Source organism: Camelus bactrianus, chromosome 29 (assembly GCF_048773025.1).
Source record: "Camelus bactrianus isolate YW-2024 breed Bactrian camel chromosome 29, ASM4877302v1, whole genome shotgun sequence".
Taxonomy (NCBI): Eukaryota; Metazoa; Chordata; class Mammalia; order Artiodactyla; family Camelidae; genus Camelus; species Camelus bactrianus.
Window position 1 is genome coordinate 16278849 of NC_133567.1, and position 23499 is coordinate 16302347.

The 23499-nt window shown below is 37.0% G+C and overlaps 1 protein-coding gene across 2 annotated transcripts in view; it reads left to right on the top strand.

Annotated features, from left to right (window-relative positions):
* The first annotated feature begins 329 nt into the window (after nucleotides 1–329).
* HNF4G (hepatocyte nuclear factor 4 gamma) overlaps nucleotides 330–23499 on the top strand; it is a 106716-nt gene continuing 83546 nt past the window's right edge. Inside the window, exons 1-2 of one of the 2 annotated variants that reach the window (XM_074354885.1) lie at nucleotides 330–635; nucleotides 9663–9737. In XM_074354885.1, coding sequence (XP_074210986.1) covers nucleotides 9716–9737 — 22 coding nt within the window. In that variant the 5' untranslated portion in view covers nucleotides 330–635; nucleotides 9663–9715. The remainder of the gene's footprint in view (nucleotides 636–9662; nucleotides 9738–23499) is intronic. The other variant, XM_074354886.1, reaches the window with a different exon arrangement.

The following is a 23499-nucleotide window of genomic DNA, read 5'->3' on the forward strand; positions in this document are numbered from 1 at the left end:
GGGAGGCGGAGAGAGAGAACTCTGGCTCCAAATGGCCAAGCCGCCGTGAGCCTCGCCCTGAAGGTGGAAATTTAGGCATGTGGCGTGTGACAGTTGCCGCCTGGTGGCCTCCAGGAGGCCCTGGAGAGCCCCGCTACGGTCCCCGCAGGCCGGGCTTTGGGACTTGCCGGCCCGCCCGCCGGTCGCCCTGGGGCCTTGGGAACCGGGAAATGAGCGCGCCGAGGCGGTGGCGGCCTCGCTGCTTTCAGTTTTCATTGAAGCTGCTGGTTACTGTTTAACATCCCCACCCACGTTTCAGTTTGTTTAGTAAATCGATCGGACTGTGAGAGTCAGGCCGCTGCTTTGTCGCCATTGAGCAAAGCTAATATTCTCCCAGCATATGGTCTAAAGTCTTTGCTAGGGCTCGGGAAAAAACAAACAAACAAACAACAACAACATCCTTGCGTCTCTGCTCCCTGATCTCCCCGCCCCACCCCCACCTCCCACCTTCGCACTTTCAACCTACTTCCCAGGCTGGGAAAAGTGCGGCGCAGGACCCCGCTGCTGGGGCGGGTGGGGGAACCCGCTGCGGGGCGATGCGGCGGCTGCCGCGCAGCTGACTGCGACGCGGGAGCTCCGGGAGCGGCTCCGCGCAGGTAAGTTTCTGCGCCCGCGCCCCGCGCCCCGCGCCCGGGGCTGAGCCCGAGTCCGCAGCCCCCGGCCGGCGTCGGGCGGGAGGAGTCTCTCTTCCCCTCAGGCGGCGGGACGCGGGACGCGGGACGCGGGCCCTGGAGGGGCTGAGCCTTAGGACCCCTAGGCCAGCGGAGCTTGAAAGCACATACCCCGAGGCCTCCCACCGCCTGGGGTGGAGGGAAGAAGGGAGGGCAGGAGGAGAGGCAGCCTGGGGCATGCGCGAGCCGGGCTCTCAGGAAAAGTAAAATACAAGGTGGACTTGTTTGGCAGAGAAAGTTTTGTCGTCTGTTGGCGGGTCACGTGGTTCCCAGGTCTCTGGGGGCTTCGGTGGAGTTTTTTGGTGGTCTGGGGCAAGGCTGGGGCATTGGGATATCTACGGATGGACTGTGGAGGTTTGTGGGGAGGTGCTTGGTCCTGGAGCATCACCCCAAGGCCTTTGCTCCGGTCTCAGTTTCTGCTCCTTCTTCTTAGACACATTTTGGGAGTGGGCTTATTCCTTTGATGCTGGGGTAAGGTTATATGAGAAATACATGCATGTATCTATCTATCCATATTTATATGCATATATATATGTACGTATACATATAATTCTATTTAAACGACTTTAGCTTCCTTTAAGAAGACATGTCCTTTGGAAGCTTGTTTAAACAATGTGCCAGTTAAGCAATAATCATTCCATGTCTAACGGGAATAGGACAGCAGGTGAGAAGATCTTTGCATTAAATATAATGGACTTCATCCCTGATGTGCTGTGCTTCTAAGACATGCTCAAAACAGAATTAAAGGACCCCTCTCCAACATGCAAACAGTCTTCAGACAGCTTTCATTTGAGGGCAGAAGACAAAAGCTGGAGAGTGCAGGATACAGAGGCCCTAAACTTCTTGGGATGTCCTGAAAACTAAATACCTCATGAACAATAGCATCTCCTGTATTTGTTTTGCTACTTTCTCCCACTTTTCCATTCATTGTACATGTATCTTCTCTCGCTTCACAAGCATTTATTATTACAATATTCTTCCCTTCTGGCTATCACCATTTTTTCCACAGTAAACTTGCTGTCCCCACCCTCTGACCACACTTCCCTCTATTTTCATCTTTTGTGCGCTCTATCAATCAGGTCACCTGATCTATTTATTGTGTGTTTGAAGTCAGTGGCCTAGTAGGGTTGGGCTCCTCTCTGGTACCCTTTGGGGGAGGGTGTGGGGGAGAGGAAGGTGGCCAGTGGTGGTAAAATACTCATTTTTCACTTTTCAAAGTGGAGTGGAGATTGAGAGCTGTTTGTTTCTTCTTCCCGTTCCTCCTAAGCTCCATTTGTAGGCCTACTAATAGGGAATGTTTCTCAACATGCTTTGTGAAGGTAGTACAACTTTTTAACTACAGTATGTCTATTAAGATCTCAAAAGCATTTTATTCTGTAGCATGTTATTCTGTATATAAGCATATGGAGCAATGGAAATTAGGGGGATTGCTAAGATTTTTAAAAATACAAATAATAACTTTATTTTTGAGTTCCCCATTTCTTTTGAAATTCTTGTTATTTCTATGAAGTCTAAAATCACTACTTGCTTATACAGCAACGTGAAAATTATAACAAAATATAAACTGAACCCTCTTGTCTATTCCACTCTATATATGTAACCTTCACTGATGATTGGATTTGTGTCCCTTCATGTATATAATCACAGGAATTTTTCTTTCATTATTTCAAAAAAATTGGATAATGGTTCATAAACCAGTGTTCTGAAATTTAGTTTTCATTTAATATTTCTCAAATATTTCTGTCAGTATTTGAAGATTCTTTTTAAAACATATCTACCCAATGTAACCAAGCGATACTCCCCAGAATATTCATTTGGACTTTCCAGTTTCTTACTGTTACAGTGATGTAGTGAATATCTGTGGATGTTATCTCTACAAGGGTGCTGCAGAAGATTTATTCTGAGAAAAGAATTGTTGGTTCCAAGGGGATGTTCATTTTAAATTTGATAGATATTGCAAACACCCTTTCTTTGTACTCACCGTATATTTACCACACTGTTGCCAACACTGGATAATAATGATGTGTTTAAAATGTGAATCTGGTTGTGGAAAAATGGATTCCTCGTTGGCGTTGGGTATTTCGAAAATATATAAGCCAGTCCTGTAACATCTGACTGGAAGTGTGAGAATTCTGCTTTGAAAATGTAGTAATAAAGTGGAAAGGGGATTAAATGCATCTCAAAATACCACCTTGTTTTGAGTTTGTAAAAGATGCCACTGTATTAGTTACTATCTACTCATTTACTGAGTGGCTGGAGATACTGGGAGATGATAAGTGAGAATTTCTGTGTTGAAAGCATGTGACTCTGCTGTGCCAAGTAGTTGCTATTGTGATTTTGTGGCTCTTGACTTACGTGTTTACCACCCTCATAAAAGAAGATTCACATCCCTGGGAGTGAAAGCACAGTTTTAAATGAAGTATAAATATTTTGGGGTCTTTAAGAAGCTACAGATGCAAACCAAACAACTGAGTGTACAATGATACATCCTTGGGGAGTCACTGCTCTCCGCCCTCCCCATAGGAACTTTCGCCTATTGGTATTAGTCAGCTCACACATAGACACAAGGAATGCTTCACATAAGTCTTACTCTTACAGGTGGGAGAGCTATTTAGGAATATTAACTGTATATATTTTAGCTAATACTTACTGAATCCTTATACACAGCTTATACTAATATTTCCCCCGTTTTCACATGGGAAAAATGAAGCAGAGAGAAATTTAAAACCTTGAAGCGTCACACATCTACAGGGAATAAAACTAGGGATTCAAATCCAGGCACTCTGGCTCTACCCTCTGTGAAGGTAACCATGGCATCTCCACATGGTCCTTGGTTCACATACAGTGGTGCCCAACTGAGGGGGAAGTGAGGACTGAAACGTTAATTGGACCCCATAGACCAAGACTGTCCCCTTGTCCTTGATTGAGTATTTCTGGGAGAAGGCACTTTTCTAGGTCACAAGATGTCTGTAAGGGCTAGCAGCAACCCTGCTCCTGGTGTATCGGGAGCTCCATGCACACGTATTTGCATGCTTGTGTAGGTACCTTTGGAACTCAGTACTATGTTGCTCACTCATGGGTACCCCTTAAAGGATAAATCTCCCTTAATACTCATACTTCCCACCTTGTGTTTAATACAGGAGGAGACAGTATGCTCTCTATAATGTTGTGTTATCCTGAAAACTTTGGTTTTATCAAGATGATTTTCTGGAAAATGCATGGGGAATTTTTTTTTTCTTTTTCCGTAATTCTCTTAACATTTTGGGGGACACGAAGATCTTTGAAGATGACCATCTCATAGGATATAAGACAGGAGAGAAGGCTTTGTTGTGACATAGGGACATTTATATCCCTGCCCAGCTATTTACTTAAAGAGGGGCAGAGACTGGGGCACTCGGGCAAGTTAATCCCTTTGAGGCCAAATTTCCTCAGTTCTGAAGTATAGGTGATTATAATAGCTATCTTGTAGAGTTGGTATGATAATTATGTATGTGAATCCATGAAAACATTTAGAACAATGTCTGGCATATACTGAGGACCCAACATGTATTCTTTATTGCTTTTTGTTGTTGTGATAGAATGAGATAATTCATCAAAAATATTGCTTGATTTAAAGTTGTTAATAAGTGTCACCTGTTTTTATTGACCCTTTCCCTAGAAAAATTATATTTACATACACAAATTGTATGACTTCAAGAGTTCATGGACCCCTAGAGACCTGGCCAAGCCCTCTAATAGCCCTCAGGGGTCAGTAATGAATAAGAGGGACAGAGTCCCTGACTTCACGAAGCTTTTAGCTAAGAAATGTAGACAAGGATTGTCCTGGAGTAGGTTCAGTGGTTAGAACACAGACTTAGGAATCATTAAAACATGTGTGCAAATCTCACTTCTGCCCTCTGCCAGCTGTGTATCCCTGTGCATTGTTTAACATTTCTGTGCCTTGGTTTAAAAAGTTTTAAAATGAAAATAACAGTCATTACTCTTAAAGTATATGTGGATTAATTGTATTATTTAAGCCAAGCATTTTATCTGTTCAATGTTTGACATTTTCTCTGTACTCTCTTTCAGTATAGAAGAATCACATTTTTATATGACAGCAAAAGGTTGACATAGACACCTGGGTAGTGTGTTCCCGTCTCATTTACCAGTATCTGCTGATAACATCTCCTGGGCCTTGTGATTCAGTGCTTTTTAATATTTTGAGTCTTTGAGTGTTGCTCCTCTAGGCTTGTGTACTTGCCTTGTACTTTGCTTCTGCTCTTGCTTTACTGATGATTATGGAATCTGTCCTAGTATTTATTTTTCTTTTGCATTTTCTTGTTTCAGACACCCTGGCTATAGATTGCAAGTACTGTATATTAATTTAGAAGGTCTATATATTAATATAGAAGGAATTAAATTATATGCACTGCACTAGGTACCTGGAATACAGGTATAAATAAATGTCCCCACCCTTAAACACAAATAATCTACTCAGAAGACAAACACATATAACCGTCTATAACACACAGTGATAACTATTGCATTAGTACAATAGGTAGAAATACTGTGGAAAATGGAAGCACAAAGGATACATTTAGCTTGAGTAGCCCAGAGAGATTTCACGGAGGAATTAATAATTTTCTGATTAGAACTTACTGAATAGAGAAGAACCAGCAAGGGGTGTGAGGCGGGGATTACATTTGGAACAGCAAGAGATGAAGCGGGGAAGGAGCACGGAGCCAGGTTCTGATAGTCCTGAATGTGGGTGACAAAGATTTGAGCTATGTCCTCTAGGCCATAGAGAGCCATCAGAAGTCTCTAAGTAGGTTGGGCTATGAAAGCTTTCTCTCTTTTTTCCCTTAAAATTGGCAGCATTTTGGAGGACAGATGAAAGAGGGACAGAGAAGAGACAGGGGGATAGCAGGACGCTTTCCCAAGGGCCCAGTGGCAATGGAGATGTGAAGAGGGTAGGGTAGAACCCAGAGATGCTTTGAAGTTCTTTAAAGTGAATTTGAGAACTGTAGAATGAGGAATATGAGGGAATGGGAGGGATTGAGGCTGACCTCAGATCTTTAAGGTGGTACAGGACACTTTGATTTGATCATGGTCATTATGGATTTATAGGTTTTCAACTGTTATATTCCTACAAGTTGTTCACGTTTTAAAACTTAGTTTGTGTGGCAAAACTATACCTTATTTGGCCACTTGAGACAGATTGTTAAGTGCTTATGAAGAGGATTGTTTCTCTAGTTTCGGCTAATTTTCAGCGAAGTAATTGCTATTTTTAATCTGAATTTTTGCACCAAATGTTCTCCTTTCCTAGTCTTACCCCCAGTCAGTTCCCATGACAGCAGAGTGATATAGAGAGGTCAAATCTAATCATTGTCTTTTTTCTTCCATTTAAAACCATTCGTTCACTTCATGCCCTTATTGTGAAGTCCACGTGTGTTCACATCACTAGACCCTATGTGACTTGGTCTGTGATTTCTACTCCAAGCCTTTTCTTGACATCCCTTGCTTTGGTCCTTAGCTGGAATAAATCTCTTTTAGTTCCTCAAATGCACCATTCTCTGCACCTTCAAAAGTGCTGTTTCTGTTTGGAAAACTCTTAGGCATTGCTACCACTCAGTTCAAGCCAGCTTCCACTTATCTTGCAGGTCTTGTTCAAATACCCCTTTTCCTGACCTCCTGACTCAATATTACCAATTTAATTGTATCCTGTTCTTTTTCTGTCATGATACTTACCAACTTCATCACACATTGTGGTTACACATTTGATGATAATTCTCTTAGGCTTCAGTGTTAACGCCTCTGAGGATAAGAAATGTGTTATTCTTTCTGAGGGGGAGGTAATTAGGTTTCTTCATTGATTTCCTCTTTAAGAAGGTATCAGGAATTGAACTCGGATCCTCTTGGGTGCTTAGAAGAAATGTGTTATTCTTGTTCACTTCTTTATTTGGGCATTTAGTTGAGGCTTAATGAGCATGTGTTCACTGAGTAAATGAGTAGCTGTAATGGAGAAGGAAGGTGAAATACTGATAATAGAATTAAAACATTTGTTGGGAACCTAATTTTCAAGCCTGCACTCTGTCCTGGGGATTAAGCAATGACTAGAAACAATCCTCTCCTAAGGTTTTCATGTCTAGTTTAGGGATATACATTAAAGAATTATTACTCACTATAATAAGGGCAAACATTGAATACTGGAAAAGGATTACAGAAACCTAGCAGAAGACCCACTAACTTCTCCTGGAGTAGGTTACACAAAAGATGGCACATGAATTTTTTAAGTCAAGAGGGGTATAATTTCTTGATATTGAGATATAATTACATTGAGATAAGTATACTGAGATCTAATTTACGTTCAGTAAAACCCATCCTTTTTAACCATACACTTCAATGAGTTTTGACAAATGGATGCAGCTGCAATCACCACCAGCCACAATGAGGATATAGAACATCCCTGCACACCCCCTCCCCCCAATTCCCTTTTGACCTTTTGCCATCAGCCCCCTCCAGCTCTCCCCAGCAACCACCGATGTGATTTCTGTCCCTAGGGTTGCCTTTGCTAGAACAATACATACATAGAATCATATAGTATGTAGCTTTTCGTGTCTTGCTTTTTGTCATTTAGCATAATAATTTTGAGATTCATCCATCTTGTTGTATCAGTAGATTATTCTTTTTGAAAGAAACAGAGATTTATGAGGTATAATGACATACAATAAACTGCACATATTTAAAGTGCACAATTTTGAAAGTTTTGACATTTGTAATATACCCATGAAACAATCACCACGATAAAGATAGTGAATATAGCCAACACCCGCAAAGGTTTCTTCAAGCTTCTTTATAAACCTTTCCTCCTGTTCCTCCCTTGTCCTCTGTCCTGAGGCAACCACTGATCTACTTTCTGCCTTTGCAAGGTAGTTTGCATTTTCTAAAAGTTCTTATCCATGAGATCATGGAGTATTCTGGCTTCTTCCACTCAGCATAATTATTCTGACAGTCATACATTTCATTGCATCTATCCATTGTTCATTCTTTTAAAAAAATTTTTAAAATGGATATGCCACAATTTGTTTATTCATTCACCTGTTGATGAACATTTGAACTGTTTCCTGTTTTTAGCTTTTACAAATAAAGCTACTCCGAGCATTCTTGTACAAAGTCTTTGTGTGGACATATGCTTTCATTTGTTTTATATAGTTATTTAGCAGTACTAAGGCTAGATCATATGGAAGAAACAGTGAAACTGTTTCCACAGTAGAGTTGTACCATTTTATGTTCTCATCAGTAGTGCTTGAGAGTTCCTTACCCACACTTGATATGGTTGGTCTTTTAATTTTAGACATTCTGAAAGATAAGGGATGAGATCTCATTGTTGTTTTAATTTGCATTTCCCCTGATGACTACTGACGCTGAGCATCTTTTCATGAACTTGTGTACCATTCATGTTTTTAAATTGGTGATTCAAAACCTATGCATCTGCACCCCATCCCCCTCCCAGACACATCTTTAATAAAAAATGAGTTGTTTTCCTTCTTATTATTGAGTTGTAAGGGTTCTATGTATATTATAGCTACAAATGCTTTATCAGATACAGGTTTTTTAAATCATATCTCCCCATATGAATTTATTCTTATACAAGGGATAGAATTTGACTGAGAGAAGAAGAGACTAAAGGATATTTCAGTCATACATATGAATAGAAGTGCAAATGGAAAAGTTGTTTTTGTGGTTTCATGAGGCTCCAAATGCGTGGGAATATAGGAAAAGGTGGTGGAAAGTGAGTTCACAAAATTAGGAAGAAGACTGAAAATGGAGACTTTTTGGTGTCATGCTGTGGAATTTAGACTGTTCCTTTGTGTGTGTGAGCACTAACATTAATAAATATCTGTACAATAACAACATTGATACTAATAATTGAGCTTCGCAGTTTATAGAATTCTTTCATATGCACAATTGGCAGTATTTTCCTCTACGTTATTTAAGTCCTGTGACAAACATGGGAAGACACTGAGACTTGGAGATAAGGGTACTCAATCTTAGACATAGGTTTTGGGGTTTTGAGCCAATGTCTTTTTGGCGAGTGTGTGTGTGTATGAGTTTAATGTGTGAGGAAAGAGTGACAGCTGGGTTGGTCTGTAAGGGCAGGAAAGCACTTACCCCGTCGGGCAGGGGACAGTGTCCTGCCGAGCTCTGCTCGATGGCACAGTAGACCCTGACCAAGGTTGGGGAGTACACAGTTGTGGTATTCTAAAGATGATAACTCACAGTTACAGAATGTTTAACAAAAATTCCCAAATCACAGAGGGCTTTTCTAGATTCTGTGAGTTTTCTTTTAATTGTCATGATTCTAGATGAAGAAAATATTGTATTTGTTATATGTATCTGTTACTTAATTAGCTAAGGAGAAAAACCAAATGACCAAGTTCTTTATTTTTTAATTTTAATTTTTTTTTCTCATGGGACTTTCAAAGATAATGAGAAGTTTTCATTGTCCTCTGGTTCCATGTATTCTGCGTCCATTGTGCTGCTCGGGGCCCTGCCTCCTTTCCCTCTGCCCCTGACGGGCACTGTGTTCCTGGTACCTCAGGTCAACTTCGGAGATGTGAAAAAAATTACACGCTGAACAGGCTCACAATTTAGGAAGTAAATCTTCCTTCCTTTTTTTTTTATTCCCCCTCACCTGGAAGTTTTGCTCATTTCTCCTTTTTTTTTTTTTGCAAATTTCATCCATTTTTAACTCCTAGTGCATTCTTTATGTGGTAAAAGAATTAAAGCATTTTGAATATTAGGTTAATTACAAATGTGTATCCATGAGACATGTTTGGAGTCATGAATAAGTACTAGTTGAAAAGTTCCTTAATTTAGTTATTATTTAATACTGAAACTTCTTGGGAAGCAAAGCTTGCGATTTAAAAGGCATGTAGTGTTTTAAAAGGTGATTTTCCTTTCTTGGTTTAGTTGATCAACTTCCTTCTGGACAAAGATTCCTACTACCCAAAACTATTCTCATTATGGATACATTAAACAGGAAATGTAAGTATATTTATACCTAGCATATATGGTACATATTGAACTGCTTTCCATTACCATGTGACTTATGAATTTTAATAGTCATATTTTTTCTTCTATTTATGCATGGATTCCCAGAAAGTTGAAACTGGCAAAGTAATTGTCATCTAAGTAGAGAGAATTTTTGACATATGTTCTCAAAATACCTTAAGCACTTAAATTGTAATGGAGAACAAACAATATACGTGCCTAACATGTAGTTCTTTTATTTAAATATAAAACAATTGTTAATAGCATTGTGGTTTCTACCTACGTAAAGCACATACTTTTTCTTATAAGTGAAGTCAAAACTTGACGTTTCATTGTGTGAAATTGAACTGAAAACTTGTATATTACAAATGAGTAGCAAAAATGCATTATTGGTTAAAAAGGGTTATAATTCAAATAGACAAGAGCTTTCTGAGTGAGTATTATGTGTGAGACATGTAGTGGCTTAAGTGATGTAAAGAACAGATAGAATCCCTAGACTTCAGGAGCTAGCAAACTAGTTAGAGATACAAATACAAAAGTAATTCTCACTCAGCTTGGCTTATGCTGTAATAATATACAAATCACTGATTCCAGGGTACATAACACATATACATATATATTTATATATGTGTCTGGGTATATATATTATTTACATACAAATAATATACACAGATAGTATATACACAATTATCTTTAGATTCTAAATATATGTGATGCTTCATTCCAAGGCTAATTGAGCTAAATAAAAGAGCTTAAGCAGTCTTAATAACACACTGTGTTTTTCATCATGTCATAAGTTTCTTATAGTTACATATTATTCCTTGAACAGTTTGTCAATTTTAAACAAAATAAATAAAAAGCAAAAGAGAGATAACTATCAAAACTAGTGAAGCTAATTCCAAAAACAGAAGAAAATGGGAGGAAAATGTGCAAAATTAATTAAATCTGGAATTATGTAAATACATTTCTATGAAAAGATACACACCAAAGAGATGCCATAGTTTCTTTTTTTGGTATAGCGTGTTCCACATATAGGGAAGGTACACAGAACTTATCTCAAAAATACTTCTTTTCCTACTTGAAGAAAAAGAATGAATAAAATATACATTTTTAGGTCTTTGTTTTAGTTTGCTGGGATTGCTATGGCAAAAACCACAGGACATCTTAATAGAAATTGATTTTCTCATAGTTCTGGAGCCCAGAAGACCAAGATCAAGGAGTTGGCATGTTTGGTTTCTTCTGAGGCCCCTCCCCTTGGCTTGTAGATGGCTGTCTTCTCCCTGTGTCTTCACGTGGCCTTCCCTTTGTGAGTGTCTGTGTCCTAACCCCTCTTCTTACAAGGACACTGGTCATAGAGGACTATCGGCATGCTCACCCACAGGAACTCATTTTACCCTAATTACTCTTTAAAGCTCTATCTCCAAATATAGTTATATTCTGAGGTACTGGGGGTTGGGGCTTAAGCTTATAAAGTTTGGGTGTTGGGGAGACACAATTCAGCCCCCAACAATGAGGTAACTGTAAAGTGATTTAGTCTTACTACAACCCTAGCTATTCAATCTTCCTTATGATTCATGCATATTTTTGTTTTAGACTTTAAATTAAATCAGCTGAGTCTAAAGCCCAAACCATTTATGTCGACCTCTAGAAAGCCTTCCTGCCTCTTAGCACTCACCCCATCCCCACTCTGTCATTGTTCCCCTAATCTTTCTTCCCTTTTGATCAGTCCCTCTGGCTAGGACAAATAGCAAAAACTGGTGTGGCTTGAGGTAATAGCTAGATTCAGTGAATAATGTACAGAAAGAAAACTTTTCTGTGAATAATATAGAAATATGACTGATATTAAAAAATATATTCCCGCTGCCTGTTACGTATGTCCACACTATTTCCCCATCTTGGCCTTTGAATAAGTGGTGCCTTGCTTTGGTTAAGTAGCAGTAGAGGGAAGTCTTGTGGGTATGCACATTTATGTCACTGAGACTCTCAGAAGTCAAAGAACAATGTCAGATTAAGCTGAATTCTAAAGCAGGGTAGATAATGGGTTTGCAGTTTTGGAAAAGTATTTTAAATGTATTTCTTCCTGGCTTCTCTCTGCTAGGTCCAGGGTCTTGTATAAGCATTTATGCATCACTTTAATTTATAAGTGTTGATTTTAAGTGAGAAGCATAGAAATCACACAGAAATATATATACAATAATTCTGAGACTGCTAAACTGTATATCTCTTGAGTTAATAAGAAAGAAACATACAGTAAAGCAGCATTCATGCTGTTAGAAAAAGCACCAAAATGTCAGGCCAGTTCTAAGGGACGTTCTCCATGGCCCAGTCCCCACTTCCCCGATTGAAAGAGATAAACAGTACAGGTACAAAGGGCAGGTTTTGCATTTGAAGTTATGCAGTAAAAAGATTGTTTCAGAGTTTCACGGGTAGAACCCTAACAACTCAGATTGCAGTAAAAGTGCCATGATTCACTCTCGCAAAACTTTAATTCCACTAACAGTATAATTGCAGATCACGGGCCTTTGAGGCTTTGGGCTCCCCCGTCTCTCTAACTCTGACCTCTTGTCACTCTTCCTCACTTCTTGGGTTCTAGCCACATCCCGGTTTCCTCAGTTCCCAAAAAAGCCAAGTTGTTTTTCATCTCAGGGTCTTTTGCCCTTTGCATTCAATACTCCCTCCAAACTCACCCCCACCTCCCACACATAAACATCATGGGAGTATCTCCATCCTTCACTTTTCAGTTTAAATGTCACCTCCACAGAGAAGGTTTCCAGGCGTTTCCTCTGATTTGTAAATGTGCCCTCTTGCATATTTATTGTTGATTGGAGAGAATCGAATCAGTTCAGCTGGCTGGGGTCCAGCAGCAGACGCCTGGGTGGACATTGCAAAAGGGGAGAAAACAAAATGCTGGGAGAGCAAGAGAAGAACGGACATCAGGATACTAAATATTTAATAAAGTAATATGAAACAGCCCGAGTTTCTTTATTCCATATAACTTGAAAACCTATTTCATGGCTTTCTTTTTGTTTAGATTAAGTTATAATTATTACTGACTGCTAGCTTAGGACTCTAAAGTGACACTCTGCCATAGGGATATAATGCAAGCCCATATGGACTTTTTAAAGCTTTTCCATAATGACATTACAAATAAATAGAAACGGGGAAAAATAATTTTAATAATCTATTTTATTTAACCCAGAATGTCCAAAGTATAATCGTTTCAACGTGTAATCAATGTGAACATAAAAATTATTACTGAGCTGGTTTGCATTGCTTTTCATAGTAAGCCTTCAAAGTCCAGTGCATCCTTTGAGCTTGTAAGCCCTCAGTTCCTGCTAGTCACAGTCCACGTCCTCAGCGGTCACATGGGCTAGTGGCTACCTTGATAGTCAGCGAGGATCTGAAGGCTGTTCAAGTGAGATTTCATTGATACTACCCTTTTGTCATCTGGGAGGATTTTTAATTTAATTTTGTGGCAGTCTAACTTCGAGTTTTTTTTTTTTAAGATTGGAAACGTCAACTTTCCAATAAATTTATGGAAAAAATATTTTTTCACATTTCTGAAAACACAAGATCCATAACTTCTCTCTTCATTATGTTGGAAGAGAAGTGTGGTTGACAGGGGTTTGCTGATGGCACTGCTGGTTCTGCTGCTGCTGGTGAGACTTAGTTGTGAGGCACTTCGTACTGAAATGGCATATATGAATGATTCTCAAAGCATCAGACTCACCCGAGAGCCAGTCATCATGCAGGTTGCTGGGCTGCAGTCCCAGATATCCTGGCTCAGTAGGCTGGGGTAGGACTGAGACTCTGAGTGTCCAGCATGCATCCGGTGCTTCTGCTGCAGCTGGTAGAGGCTGTTACTGGCAGAGATCACCTTCCCTCTCGACTGTCACAGGGCTTGTCCAATTGCCCTGGGCAACACCTTTCATTTCCTCATGTGGCCACTCATTCCCGACCCTGGAAAGACTGTTCTTGTTTGTTTGTTTCTGTGTGTGTGTTGCGGGGGATGAGGGGTAGAGATGCTGAGGGTGGTGGTGGACGGAAGAAGTCACCTCTACATTCGTTGTTGTATTCCATTTGGGGAAAAGAGGAGTAAAATAGCCTTAGAGGGAAGGAATGAGAGAACCAATTTCGGAAAAGGAGACTCTAAGACTCTAACGAAACACCACTAAGATCAGGGGAATACAAGCTCCCTTGTGACTATTCCTTGTATTCACATTTTTGCTTTGAGGAGGTGTCTTATACTGATGATAGACTTTCATTGATGAAGCAATAATAGTTCTGTTGAATGACTACTCAATCAAAAGTCAATTATTTCCCCCATTGTTTTTTTTTTTTTTTTAGCCACTCTAATATCCATTAAGTTCCAAATCCTAAAATTATCTTCAAGGCTCACACAGAAACAAGTACCATTGTTTATAATGAAAAGAGTAATACATACAGCTACCGAATCACACTGAATTTCTACAAAGCTGCAATTGTGTGAATCAGGGCTCTGTGCATACTAGGTAAAATTAGTGAGAGATTTCTGAGTGATATGAAAAGTTGTTATCAAAATTAATATAACTTTGATAAACCTATGGATTTTAAAAAAATTAAAGGCTAAATTTAGGAAACAATGAAGTTAAATTAACCTTTATTTTCTCTGAAAACTTTTTAATTTTTCTGTTGCATTATCTAATATTTATTGAGCACTTATTACTGGCAGGTATTGTTCTAAATGCTTTACCTCCATGAACTCATTCTGTCCTTGCAATGATCTCATGACTCTATTATTATTGTTTTTATTTTATAGATAGACGTTACCCAGTCAGTTAGCAGGGATGACATTCTGGGACACTTAACTGCTATGTTACATGCTCCTCTCCTTGTTCAGCTGCCTTTGTGCTTTTGAAACATAATATTCTCTTTCTTGATCTCCTCCTTTTCTTTAAATTTATACTCAAGTACACATAGCTTTGGATTTTGTGCTTGGAATTTTTTCTCTTTCATATCATCCAGTTACTCTTGCCTCCCTCCGTGTCTCTTCTCTACCGTTCATGTTGTCTGAAAGTACAGTTCCTCTTCTTTTTCCTTAGATCTGCTCTTTAGTAACATTTTACATTAATTAGTTCTCGAAACTCTCAATATTTTTCTACCAGTTCTCCGTTATCAGAGCAGAATTATAACATTTGAGGGATTTTTTAAAATGGAAATTAAGTCAGATACACATTCCTTTTTGCACATTTCTGATTTCTGTCCAGTCTCTTACATGTGTGTATTGGTGGAGATGCATATATTTTGTATTTACTCACCATAAGTAATTTGTATTTGGATTTTTTTCACTGATTATTGAATTAATTTTTTTCTTTTTAGAGTAATCCTTAAAAACTATCTTTGTGATAGCACATAAAATTCTATTGAATTGAAATAACACAACGTACCTAACCATTTTCCTGTTGTACAGGTTGATTTTAATTATTTCCTGTTCACATTTTTATAATGAATGAATTTGTATGAACAGCTTTTTAAACGATTTATTTTCTTACTATTAATTTATGTAAGTTATTAAGTCAATGAGTCAGCATTTTTCTAGTTTTTGACACATATTGTTGTATTGCTTTTGCTTTTAACTGAAGGCTTTTTATTGAGTTGTAGCCAAACTTAAAGTATGCACTTAAATTATTACATGTCTGAAATGTAACCATTGCCACCTAAGATAGAGTTTCCCAGTTCCTTAAAAAATACCATTGGGCTCCTTCTCAGGCATAGATTAAATTTGACTGTTTTACTGTGTTACTGTGTATATTAGCTGCTTATTCTTTTCATTGATTTGTAGTGTGCCCTTGGATGAATATACAACTTACCAAGTCTACCGTTGATGAACATTTGGGTTGTTCCAGTCTTGGGCTTTTACAAATAAAGCTACTTTAAACATATTTTACATGCCTTTTGTTGGATCTGAGCCTTCATTTCTAATGAGTAATTCCAATCCCAAGAATGGAATTACTGATCATAGAGGATATGTATGTTTATCTAAGATATTACCTTCCTTAAAGTTTAAAATCTATTTAAAATAGTAGTAAAATATTTCTGTATTATAAATTGGTAAGAATGGTGTACTGTCATACAAAAGAGGAGAGAATAAATAATTTAGGAAAGCAGTAACAGCACTCTGAGTCTAGAAATTCTGTCTTTCACTGGTGGCAAAACTTGGTTCCACTTGCCTTTGATGAGTCCCTTTCTTTCTGTACGAATTTATCATGCATAAAACTGTGTAACTATTAGTTCACATAAATGAATTCCTAAGCTGTTAGACTTTTATTATTACTACTATTTTTATTGAGATGTAATTGACATGTAACTATTGCTACTATGTTGGCTTTAAGCTCCCTTTGCTTCTGTTCTTCCTGGATCTTGCTCATGCCTTTGTGTCTGCCCAGAATCACATCTTCAGTGTTTATGTTTCCCCATTGCACTTTGTGTATCATGTCACACTTAGTAAGTACTAAGTACACACCATCAACTGACAGGTAGGTATTTGTCTATGTTAATCAACCCAATGGAACTGTACCCTTGCACTATGTTTAATGTAGAGTTCATGTAAATAAGTTCAAACTAGCACAGCACACATGAAGCACAGCACCCCCCATACACAAATCTTGAGCTTTATTGGGTATTAGTGAGCAGGATTTTGAAAACATAGTTTTTATTTATGTAAGGTTATGAGAACAATAAGTTTTGAAGAATTTAAGCTATGTTATAAATTAAACCATCTGCTGATCTTATGGCCAACTTTTCCCTAAATGATTCAGGTGATTCTTTAATATTCTCTCTCATACCTCTGAACCAGGAAGTGAGCGCAGAGAAAGTCCTTCAACAACAGGCTTTTATGCATTGTCATTAAGCAGCTTTTATTTGTCAGGGTGTGTCAGCTGTAAATATCTTCTCTTTGGGACACCTGAATTATAGCCATGGTTTGAAGCTTAATAATATCACTGAGGTCCTGACCAGACAATGTTTCCATTATTGCAGTTCTTATTTATTGGAAAGTAGAAGAATATAAAGAGAAGAGAATAGGTGGGAAGTGACAATGATTGGCTAACTGCTATGGAACACCCTGACACTGATCGAACCATGTTAATGTTTATTTTAGTACTTGAGAGTGTTACAGTCTCTTGTTCAAACTCCATCATATAAAGCTATTTCCAGGGCTGGGGGTCATCGTGGTGCTGGGGGAGGTGGGAAATGCAATGATTTATTTTAAAGCAAGACAAAAATGAGGTTTGAACATATTAAATCTGTGTGTTCTTTTGCAAACTATTAAGTGACTTCACTTTTGAAAAAGAAAAAAAGTTTTAGAGTTACTGTTTTAAGATATTGCTATTACCTGAGAAGTGAGGCAATAAAAAGTAATTATTTTAGAACAGTTTTATCAGCAATTTACAGCATATCATATACTGGCTATTTGCAGGTATTTTTTTTTTACTCATGCTCTCACTCTGGTTCTTAGTATCAGAAAGAACCTTACCTTCTGAAGACCAGAGAGTGGGCTATGGTGTTGAGCATTTAGCGAGCTTTCAGACTCTAATTGCTGAAATAAGGATATAAGAAATTAAGAATATTTTATCATTTAGTGTAGTACCTAACACATAGCGGGTGTCTCAATAAATATTTGATGAGTGAATGAATATATTAAGGAAATAAGTAATTTTTTTTAAAAAGTTGACTATTTAGATAATAGCAGGGCTATATTGAGAAAAATGTAGAAAGCAAATAAAACTTATATAATACTCCAATAGACTCATAGTATAGCATATAAGGTAAAGCACACTTTACTAATTTAAATGGATTCTGAAGGTTTATGGAGCAATTCAAGCCAGCAGTTCTTTCCCTCCCTGTATGCTCTAGACAAGCTCTTGCACATGCATATGGGGAGTCATGTACAGCAATGCATAATATCAATAATCAACAAACAACCCTAACAAACAACATCAGCAGTACAACAAATAAAGCATTGCTTTATATTCAGACAATGCAGTACTATATTGTAGTAAGAATTAATGGGCTAGGGGTACACCACCAACATGGTTGAATCTCAGAAACGTTAACGTTGAATGAAAGAAGCAAATCTGAGGATGTATTATGATTCCTTTTATGTGATTTCAAAAGCTAGAAAATCTAAACACTTTTTTCTATAATACATAGATGTTAATATTATTAATTACATTCTGTAAAGGGAGCAGTTGGAATAGTGATCAAAATCACATGTTAATGCTTGGTTATTTTGGCATATAGCAGGCAGGTGGGTATCTGGAGAGAGGCACAAATCAGGCTTTCACAGACCATCAGTGTTCTCTTTCTTCACTTGGGTGATGTTACTCAGTGTTTCATTTATTATTAATAGTTAACCTGTACAAATGTATTATATACATGCTGCTTTTTCTAGTATATTTTACAATTAAAAATAAAACAAACTGTTCCTTAGAGACAGTAGTGTGTTAGGTAGTATCCTTGTATTCTGGAACTTTCAGCTAGAGTAAAGGTAGACATTAATTCAATAATTGCAATTACTGTAGGCTTATTGAATGAGAAGTACATTGTGCTTTAAGACTGTGCAGTAGGTGATAAGATCTGATCAAGGAAGTGCAGAAAGGGCTTCATTGAGAAGGAGGGAATTGAGCTAATAGCTAAATAGTGAGTCAAAACTAACTTGGAAAAGAAGGAAGAAAGGTAAAAATATCCTTGTAGGGAAACTGATATATGCAAAGGCTTTGTATTGCAGGAAGGAGCACTGTGAATATGAAGAAAAGAAAGACAATACAGTTAGTGCAAGGAGAGAAATGAGTATTGTGAAGAATATTACTCAAAAGATATGTAGGTGTCAAAACATATCTTGTAGGTAATACTGAGGCTTTCGTCTTTCCTCAGAGTCATGAGATGCTGTCGTGATAATTCAAGTAGGGCGAGGATGTGAACAGATCTACATTTTGAATATATCACCTTGGCTGCAGCTGAATGACTAACTGAGTTGAGGAAAAGTAGATATGGGTAGACCAGCCAAGCGACTGTTCAGCAGTCCAGGTAACACATGATGATAGCTTAGATGAAGGTTCTGGAGGAGGAGATGAGAAGATGTCGGTTGATTTCAGAAAAATTTTGAGGGCAGAATGTAAGGGATTAGGGAATGAATTTGACATGGGGAATGTGTAAGAGATACCTCAAAAATGATTTCTAAGTTTCTAGATTGCCTAAGTGAATGACTGGTGGTAACCTCAACTGAGAGAGGGAATACATGAAGAAGACCACAGGCTACAAAAAACTCTGTATATTGTTTATTCAGATATGTACAAATAAATGTGTACATTTTAGACCTCTGAGAGCAGATACCGATCTGATTTAGACTCTCAAAAGTATAATTTTATAATGTTTGTATTTTGTCTTGAACTGAATTTTCAATATGGTATAAGACCATTTTATTCTCCCTTCTTTTTTAGACAACAGACACAAATATGACTATAAAGGAAGTCTTTATTGTCTCCTTCTCTCTTCCATTTTAATTTCCAAACCATCACCCATAGGAATCTTGTACTCTAGAAAGAAAAGGATTATTGGTCCTTTGCTGCTCACCATGGTTAAAATAATGCCCTCTCTCAGGAATGAAATGAGTAGTGTCCTTTGGACAAAGGAGTTGGGAAAATTGGCAATTAATATAAAAACAAAAAAAGTGGACCCCACCTCACACTTAACATAAAAATCAATTCCAGTTGGGTTAATAATTTACATTTAAAAAGGGACATAGAGAATATCTTTCTGATCTTTTTCCATGAAAGGATTACTTTTGAAAAGTAGCACAACTGTAAAGAAATAGGTTGACAAATTTCACTTCATTCAAATTAAGAGCTTTGCCCATGGAAAGGCTCTACAAGAACAGTGAAACAACAGACCAAAAGCGGGAAGAAAATGTTTGCCTTGACCGTGACCAACACAGTTTAGAATCTGGAATATATAAAAAGTTGGTATCAGTTAAGAAAAAGACAAACAACCAATAGGGAAGCAGAGATAAGGCATGGATAGGCATTTCATAAAAAAGGAATCAAAATAGCCAAGAAACATTGTAGACACACTGGCACTGATCTGTAATAATGGAAAGGCAAATTTAAACTAAAATGAATATTGTGTTTCACCATGTTTCCAGGAATAAATGACAATAGCAGCATGAGTGAGCAACGGAAACTGGCATACACTTAGGTGACAGCGTGCCCTTGTACAATGCTTTAGAAAACTATTTGGAATTAATGGTAAAGTTAAGCAACAACACTGTGAGCCAGTAGTTCCAGTGCTAAGTGTACTTCAAGGGGTACTTTTCAAACTATCCAAGACAAAGAAACCTTTTTAAAAAATAATTTCCCTCTTTCTTCCCTCTTTGTCTTCCAGTATGGTTATTATATTCATTTGAAATACAATTTAACTTTATTTGTTCCATTTTAAGTTTTTTTTCTGCTTCTCATTCTTATTTACTTTGATTTTGTAATATGTGTGTTATGCTTTCAGAGTGAAAATGAGATTTATATATATATAAAGAGATTACTTGTAGGAGCCATACTTTCTCTTGTATCCCTTCCACTCTATCCCCCTTTCATATGTAACCAACTTCATTAGGGTTTTTTGCAATGGTTAGAAGATTTATTTTTCTTTCTTTCACAGATGGGGCTATTATCAATGCTTTCTGTCCTTTGATTTATTTCCTCTACTTCATAATATCTTTTTGGGATTTTCTCTATATCAGTTCATGAAGATCTTTCTTATTCTTTTTTGTAGCTGCATAGTACTCTACCATGTCTATGTGTCACAGTATGTACAACCAACATCCTAGGTTGGATACTTAGGTATTCTCAATATTTTGCAATTACAAACAGCCCATAATTAATAGCATTGTGTGTGTGTGGATTGTTGGAGGTGCATTGCTGGATCAATTTGCAGTAATGGGATTGGAGCATTAAAGGGCAAACAAGTACATATATTTTTTACTTTATGCAAAATAAACCTAGTTGTTCAGTATTTTAAAATTTATTTTCAATCCTCCATCTATTATAACTTAAATTATTTAGTTAAATTTATAGTTAAATTATTTATATTAATTTATATTAATAAATATATTATTAAATATATAAATGTGAACGCTTTTGACGAAAAGCAAAATCCAAAGTACTCCTTCAAACACATAGGACCCAATGATAAGTTTTTGCTCATGTGCAATGTGAAGATCACCACTGTTTTACTAATAATGTTCTTAAATTATCAGACATTTCATAAGAATCTAAAAACTTTGCTCTATTAGGTATCTAACTTTCAATTTTGCTTTACGTATACCATTGAAGAAATATGCATTCATTATTTTGCATAGAAATGTTAAGAGCATTAAATATACCAAAGACAAAAAGAATTAAGCAAATCTGGCTGTCCCATTCACATCTATAAATAACAGGGATCAAAACAATTTAATAAATTACAGAAACTCTAAGTGTTCATATATATGAACAAACATTCCCTCCAGAAAATTTCTTTTATTTAACCTTGTCTCTCTCCATGAAATAAGAGATTATTTTAAATAATCAGATTATGTATTTGTACCATAATAAAAAGAATAAATTCTAATTTGAAATGCTACCCTTTAAAGAAGTCACAATTTTCACTCTATCACTGAGACATTCTGTTTTTCATAGCATGTGTTTTTCAGTGAAGAAATTAGAGTGTTGACTTATATTCTGATGAAGACTCCTTAATCTGGGTACCTGTTCCAGAATATGCTTTTGTCATTGCAGCTGTGCCATCAAAACATACTCTTAGTGAAACTTAAACTCCTAACTGTTGTTTTGTCTATGTCATTCTAAAGTTTTACAGATTCATAGCTGACTGCATTTGTCACCAATAAAGTTGAAAAAGTATTTCTTTACATCACGATTATGTACAATTTAGATGTATTAAAATACTTGCCACGTTAGTGATATCTTTGTATTTGTCAAGCTCCTAGGTGCATTTGTTCTGTGAATTGTCCCTTGTTTTCCCTCAGTTTCTATACACTGTTGAACTATGCTGTCATTGGAAAGTGGTACTTGAGCTGCCTTCTTTGCTGCAGATACAGCCATCATGTTTAAGCACACATTTTGGATGCAGTCCTTCAGTGATGTTTTAGCAAAGTTTATGTATTTCCAGTCTTAGCAACACCAAGTGCTTTTTTTAAAAGCCTGTAAAGTGCTAATGTCTAAATGGGAAATATCAAAAGTTAGCCTCTATCAGCCTTATAATTCAATATTCTTGTTTCAAGGAATTCTTTTGATTTTGAGCTTACTGCTTTAGTTTTGTGTGTGTGTGTGTTAATGCTTCATTAGCCACTAGATCCCTCAAATAACACATTGCATTTTCACACTTTATTAACAATTATAGCAAGAAATTTTAATTGAATACAAGAGAGATAATATTCTGCGGTAAAACTTAATGGACATTTGGTCTTCATTTCTTTGAAATCACTTCCTTTATGATTTTGTTGACTGCAACTGCTCCATTCTTGAAAGATATATCTTTTCTTAGCAACAGTAACAAAATCCAGTGAAGTTACATTGCTGTCAATAAAACAGGCCTTAAGAATAAATAACACAAATTTTACTCCTCTAATTTAGCTACAATGTTAAATCATAAACTTAAAAAGCAGGCTTAATTAAAACTGAAAAGACTGTACAGATATTTATAATATATATAATCATATTTTATATGATTTTTATTTACTTTTGGATTTTGATTACCAATCTAATCTTAATATCACATGATCCTACTACACATGATTCGTATGTGGTTTCTGTCGCATTGTGACTCACCACGTGGGTTCAACACCATCAAACTGATGAAACCCTGTTATATGAGATGAGTTGACTGTGAGTAAAGTCCAATTCTGTTAAAGTTTCTAAATGATCACCCTCCATGTCTGTATTTATCTCATCATGGACTGGTAACAAACAATTCATGAACTGGCTTGGGTTCACAAACCACGTGTTGGTATGTATACCTGGAAACATACACCAGAATATTTGTAGCAGCACTGTTTGCAGAAGCAAAAATTGGAAACACCCAAAATGTCTATCAATAGTAGAATGGATAAATGCACTATGGTATATTCACATGATGATTTACTATAAAGCAGACAAAGTACATAAATCACTCCTCTGCCCATCAACCTCCATAAATCTCATAAACACAATGTTCAGAAAAAAATCAAGTCAAAGAATATGTTATAGTAATGTTTCATTTCTATAAAGAACCAAAACGGAAACAACCAGACAATAAATCATTCCTGTTTTTTGTAGAAATGTGGTAAAGCTCAAAGTAAGAAATTATTAGGACAGGCTGGCAATTAACTCTAGGAGTGGGAATTCAATAAGGAAAGGTACCTAGGGGACTTCAACGTCACTGTTGATGTTGTAGTTCATCAAGTGAGTATGAGTCATATGGATATTTATTTCGTTACTATTATTAAACTGAATAGATATTAAGTTTTATTTTGTACATCCTGAGGTTTGATATAAAATTACTAAAATTATAAATATGCAAGACTTTAAAATTAGGATTTTTCTGAAAGACTTATGAAAGACGTGAATTACAAGATATTCCTGGATGGTAAGACTCAGAATTATAAAGCTTTGAGTCCACATGAATATATACATTTGGTCCAATTCCAATCAGAAAAGTAATAAACAACAACAAAAAAAGCAAAATAAAA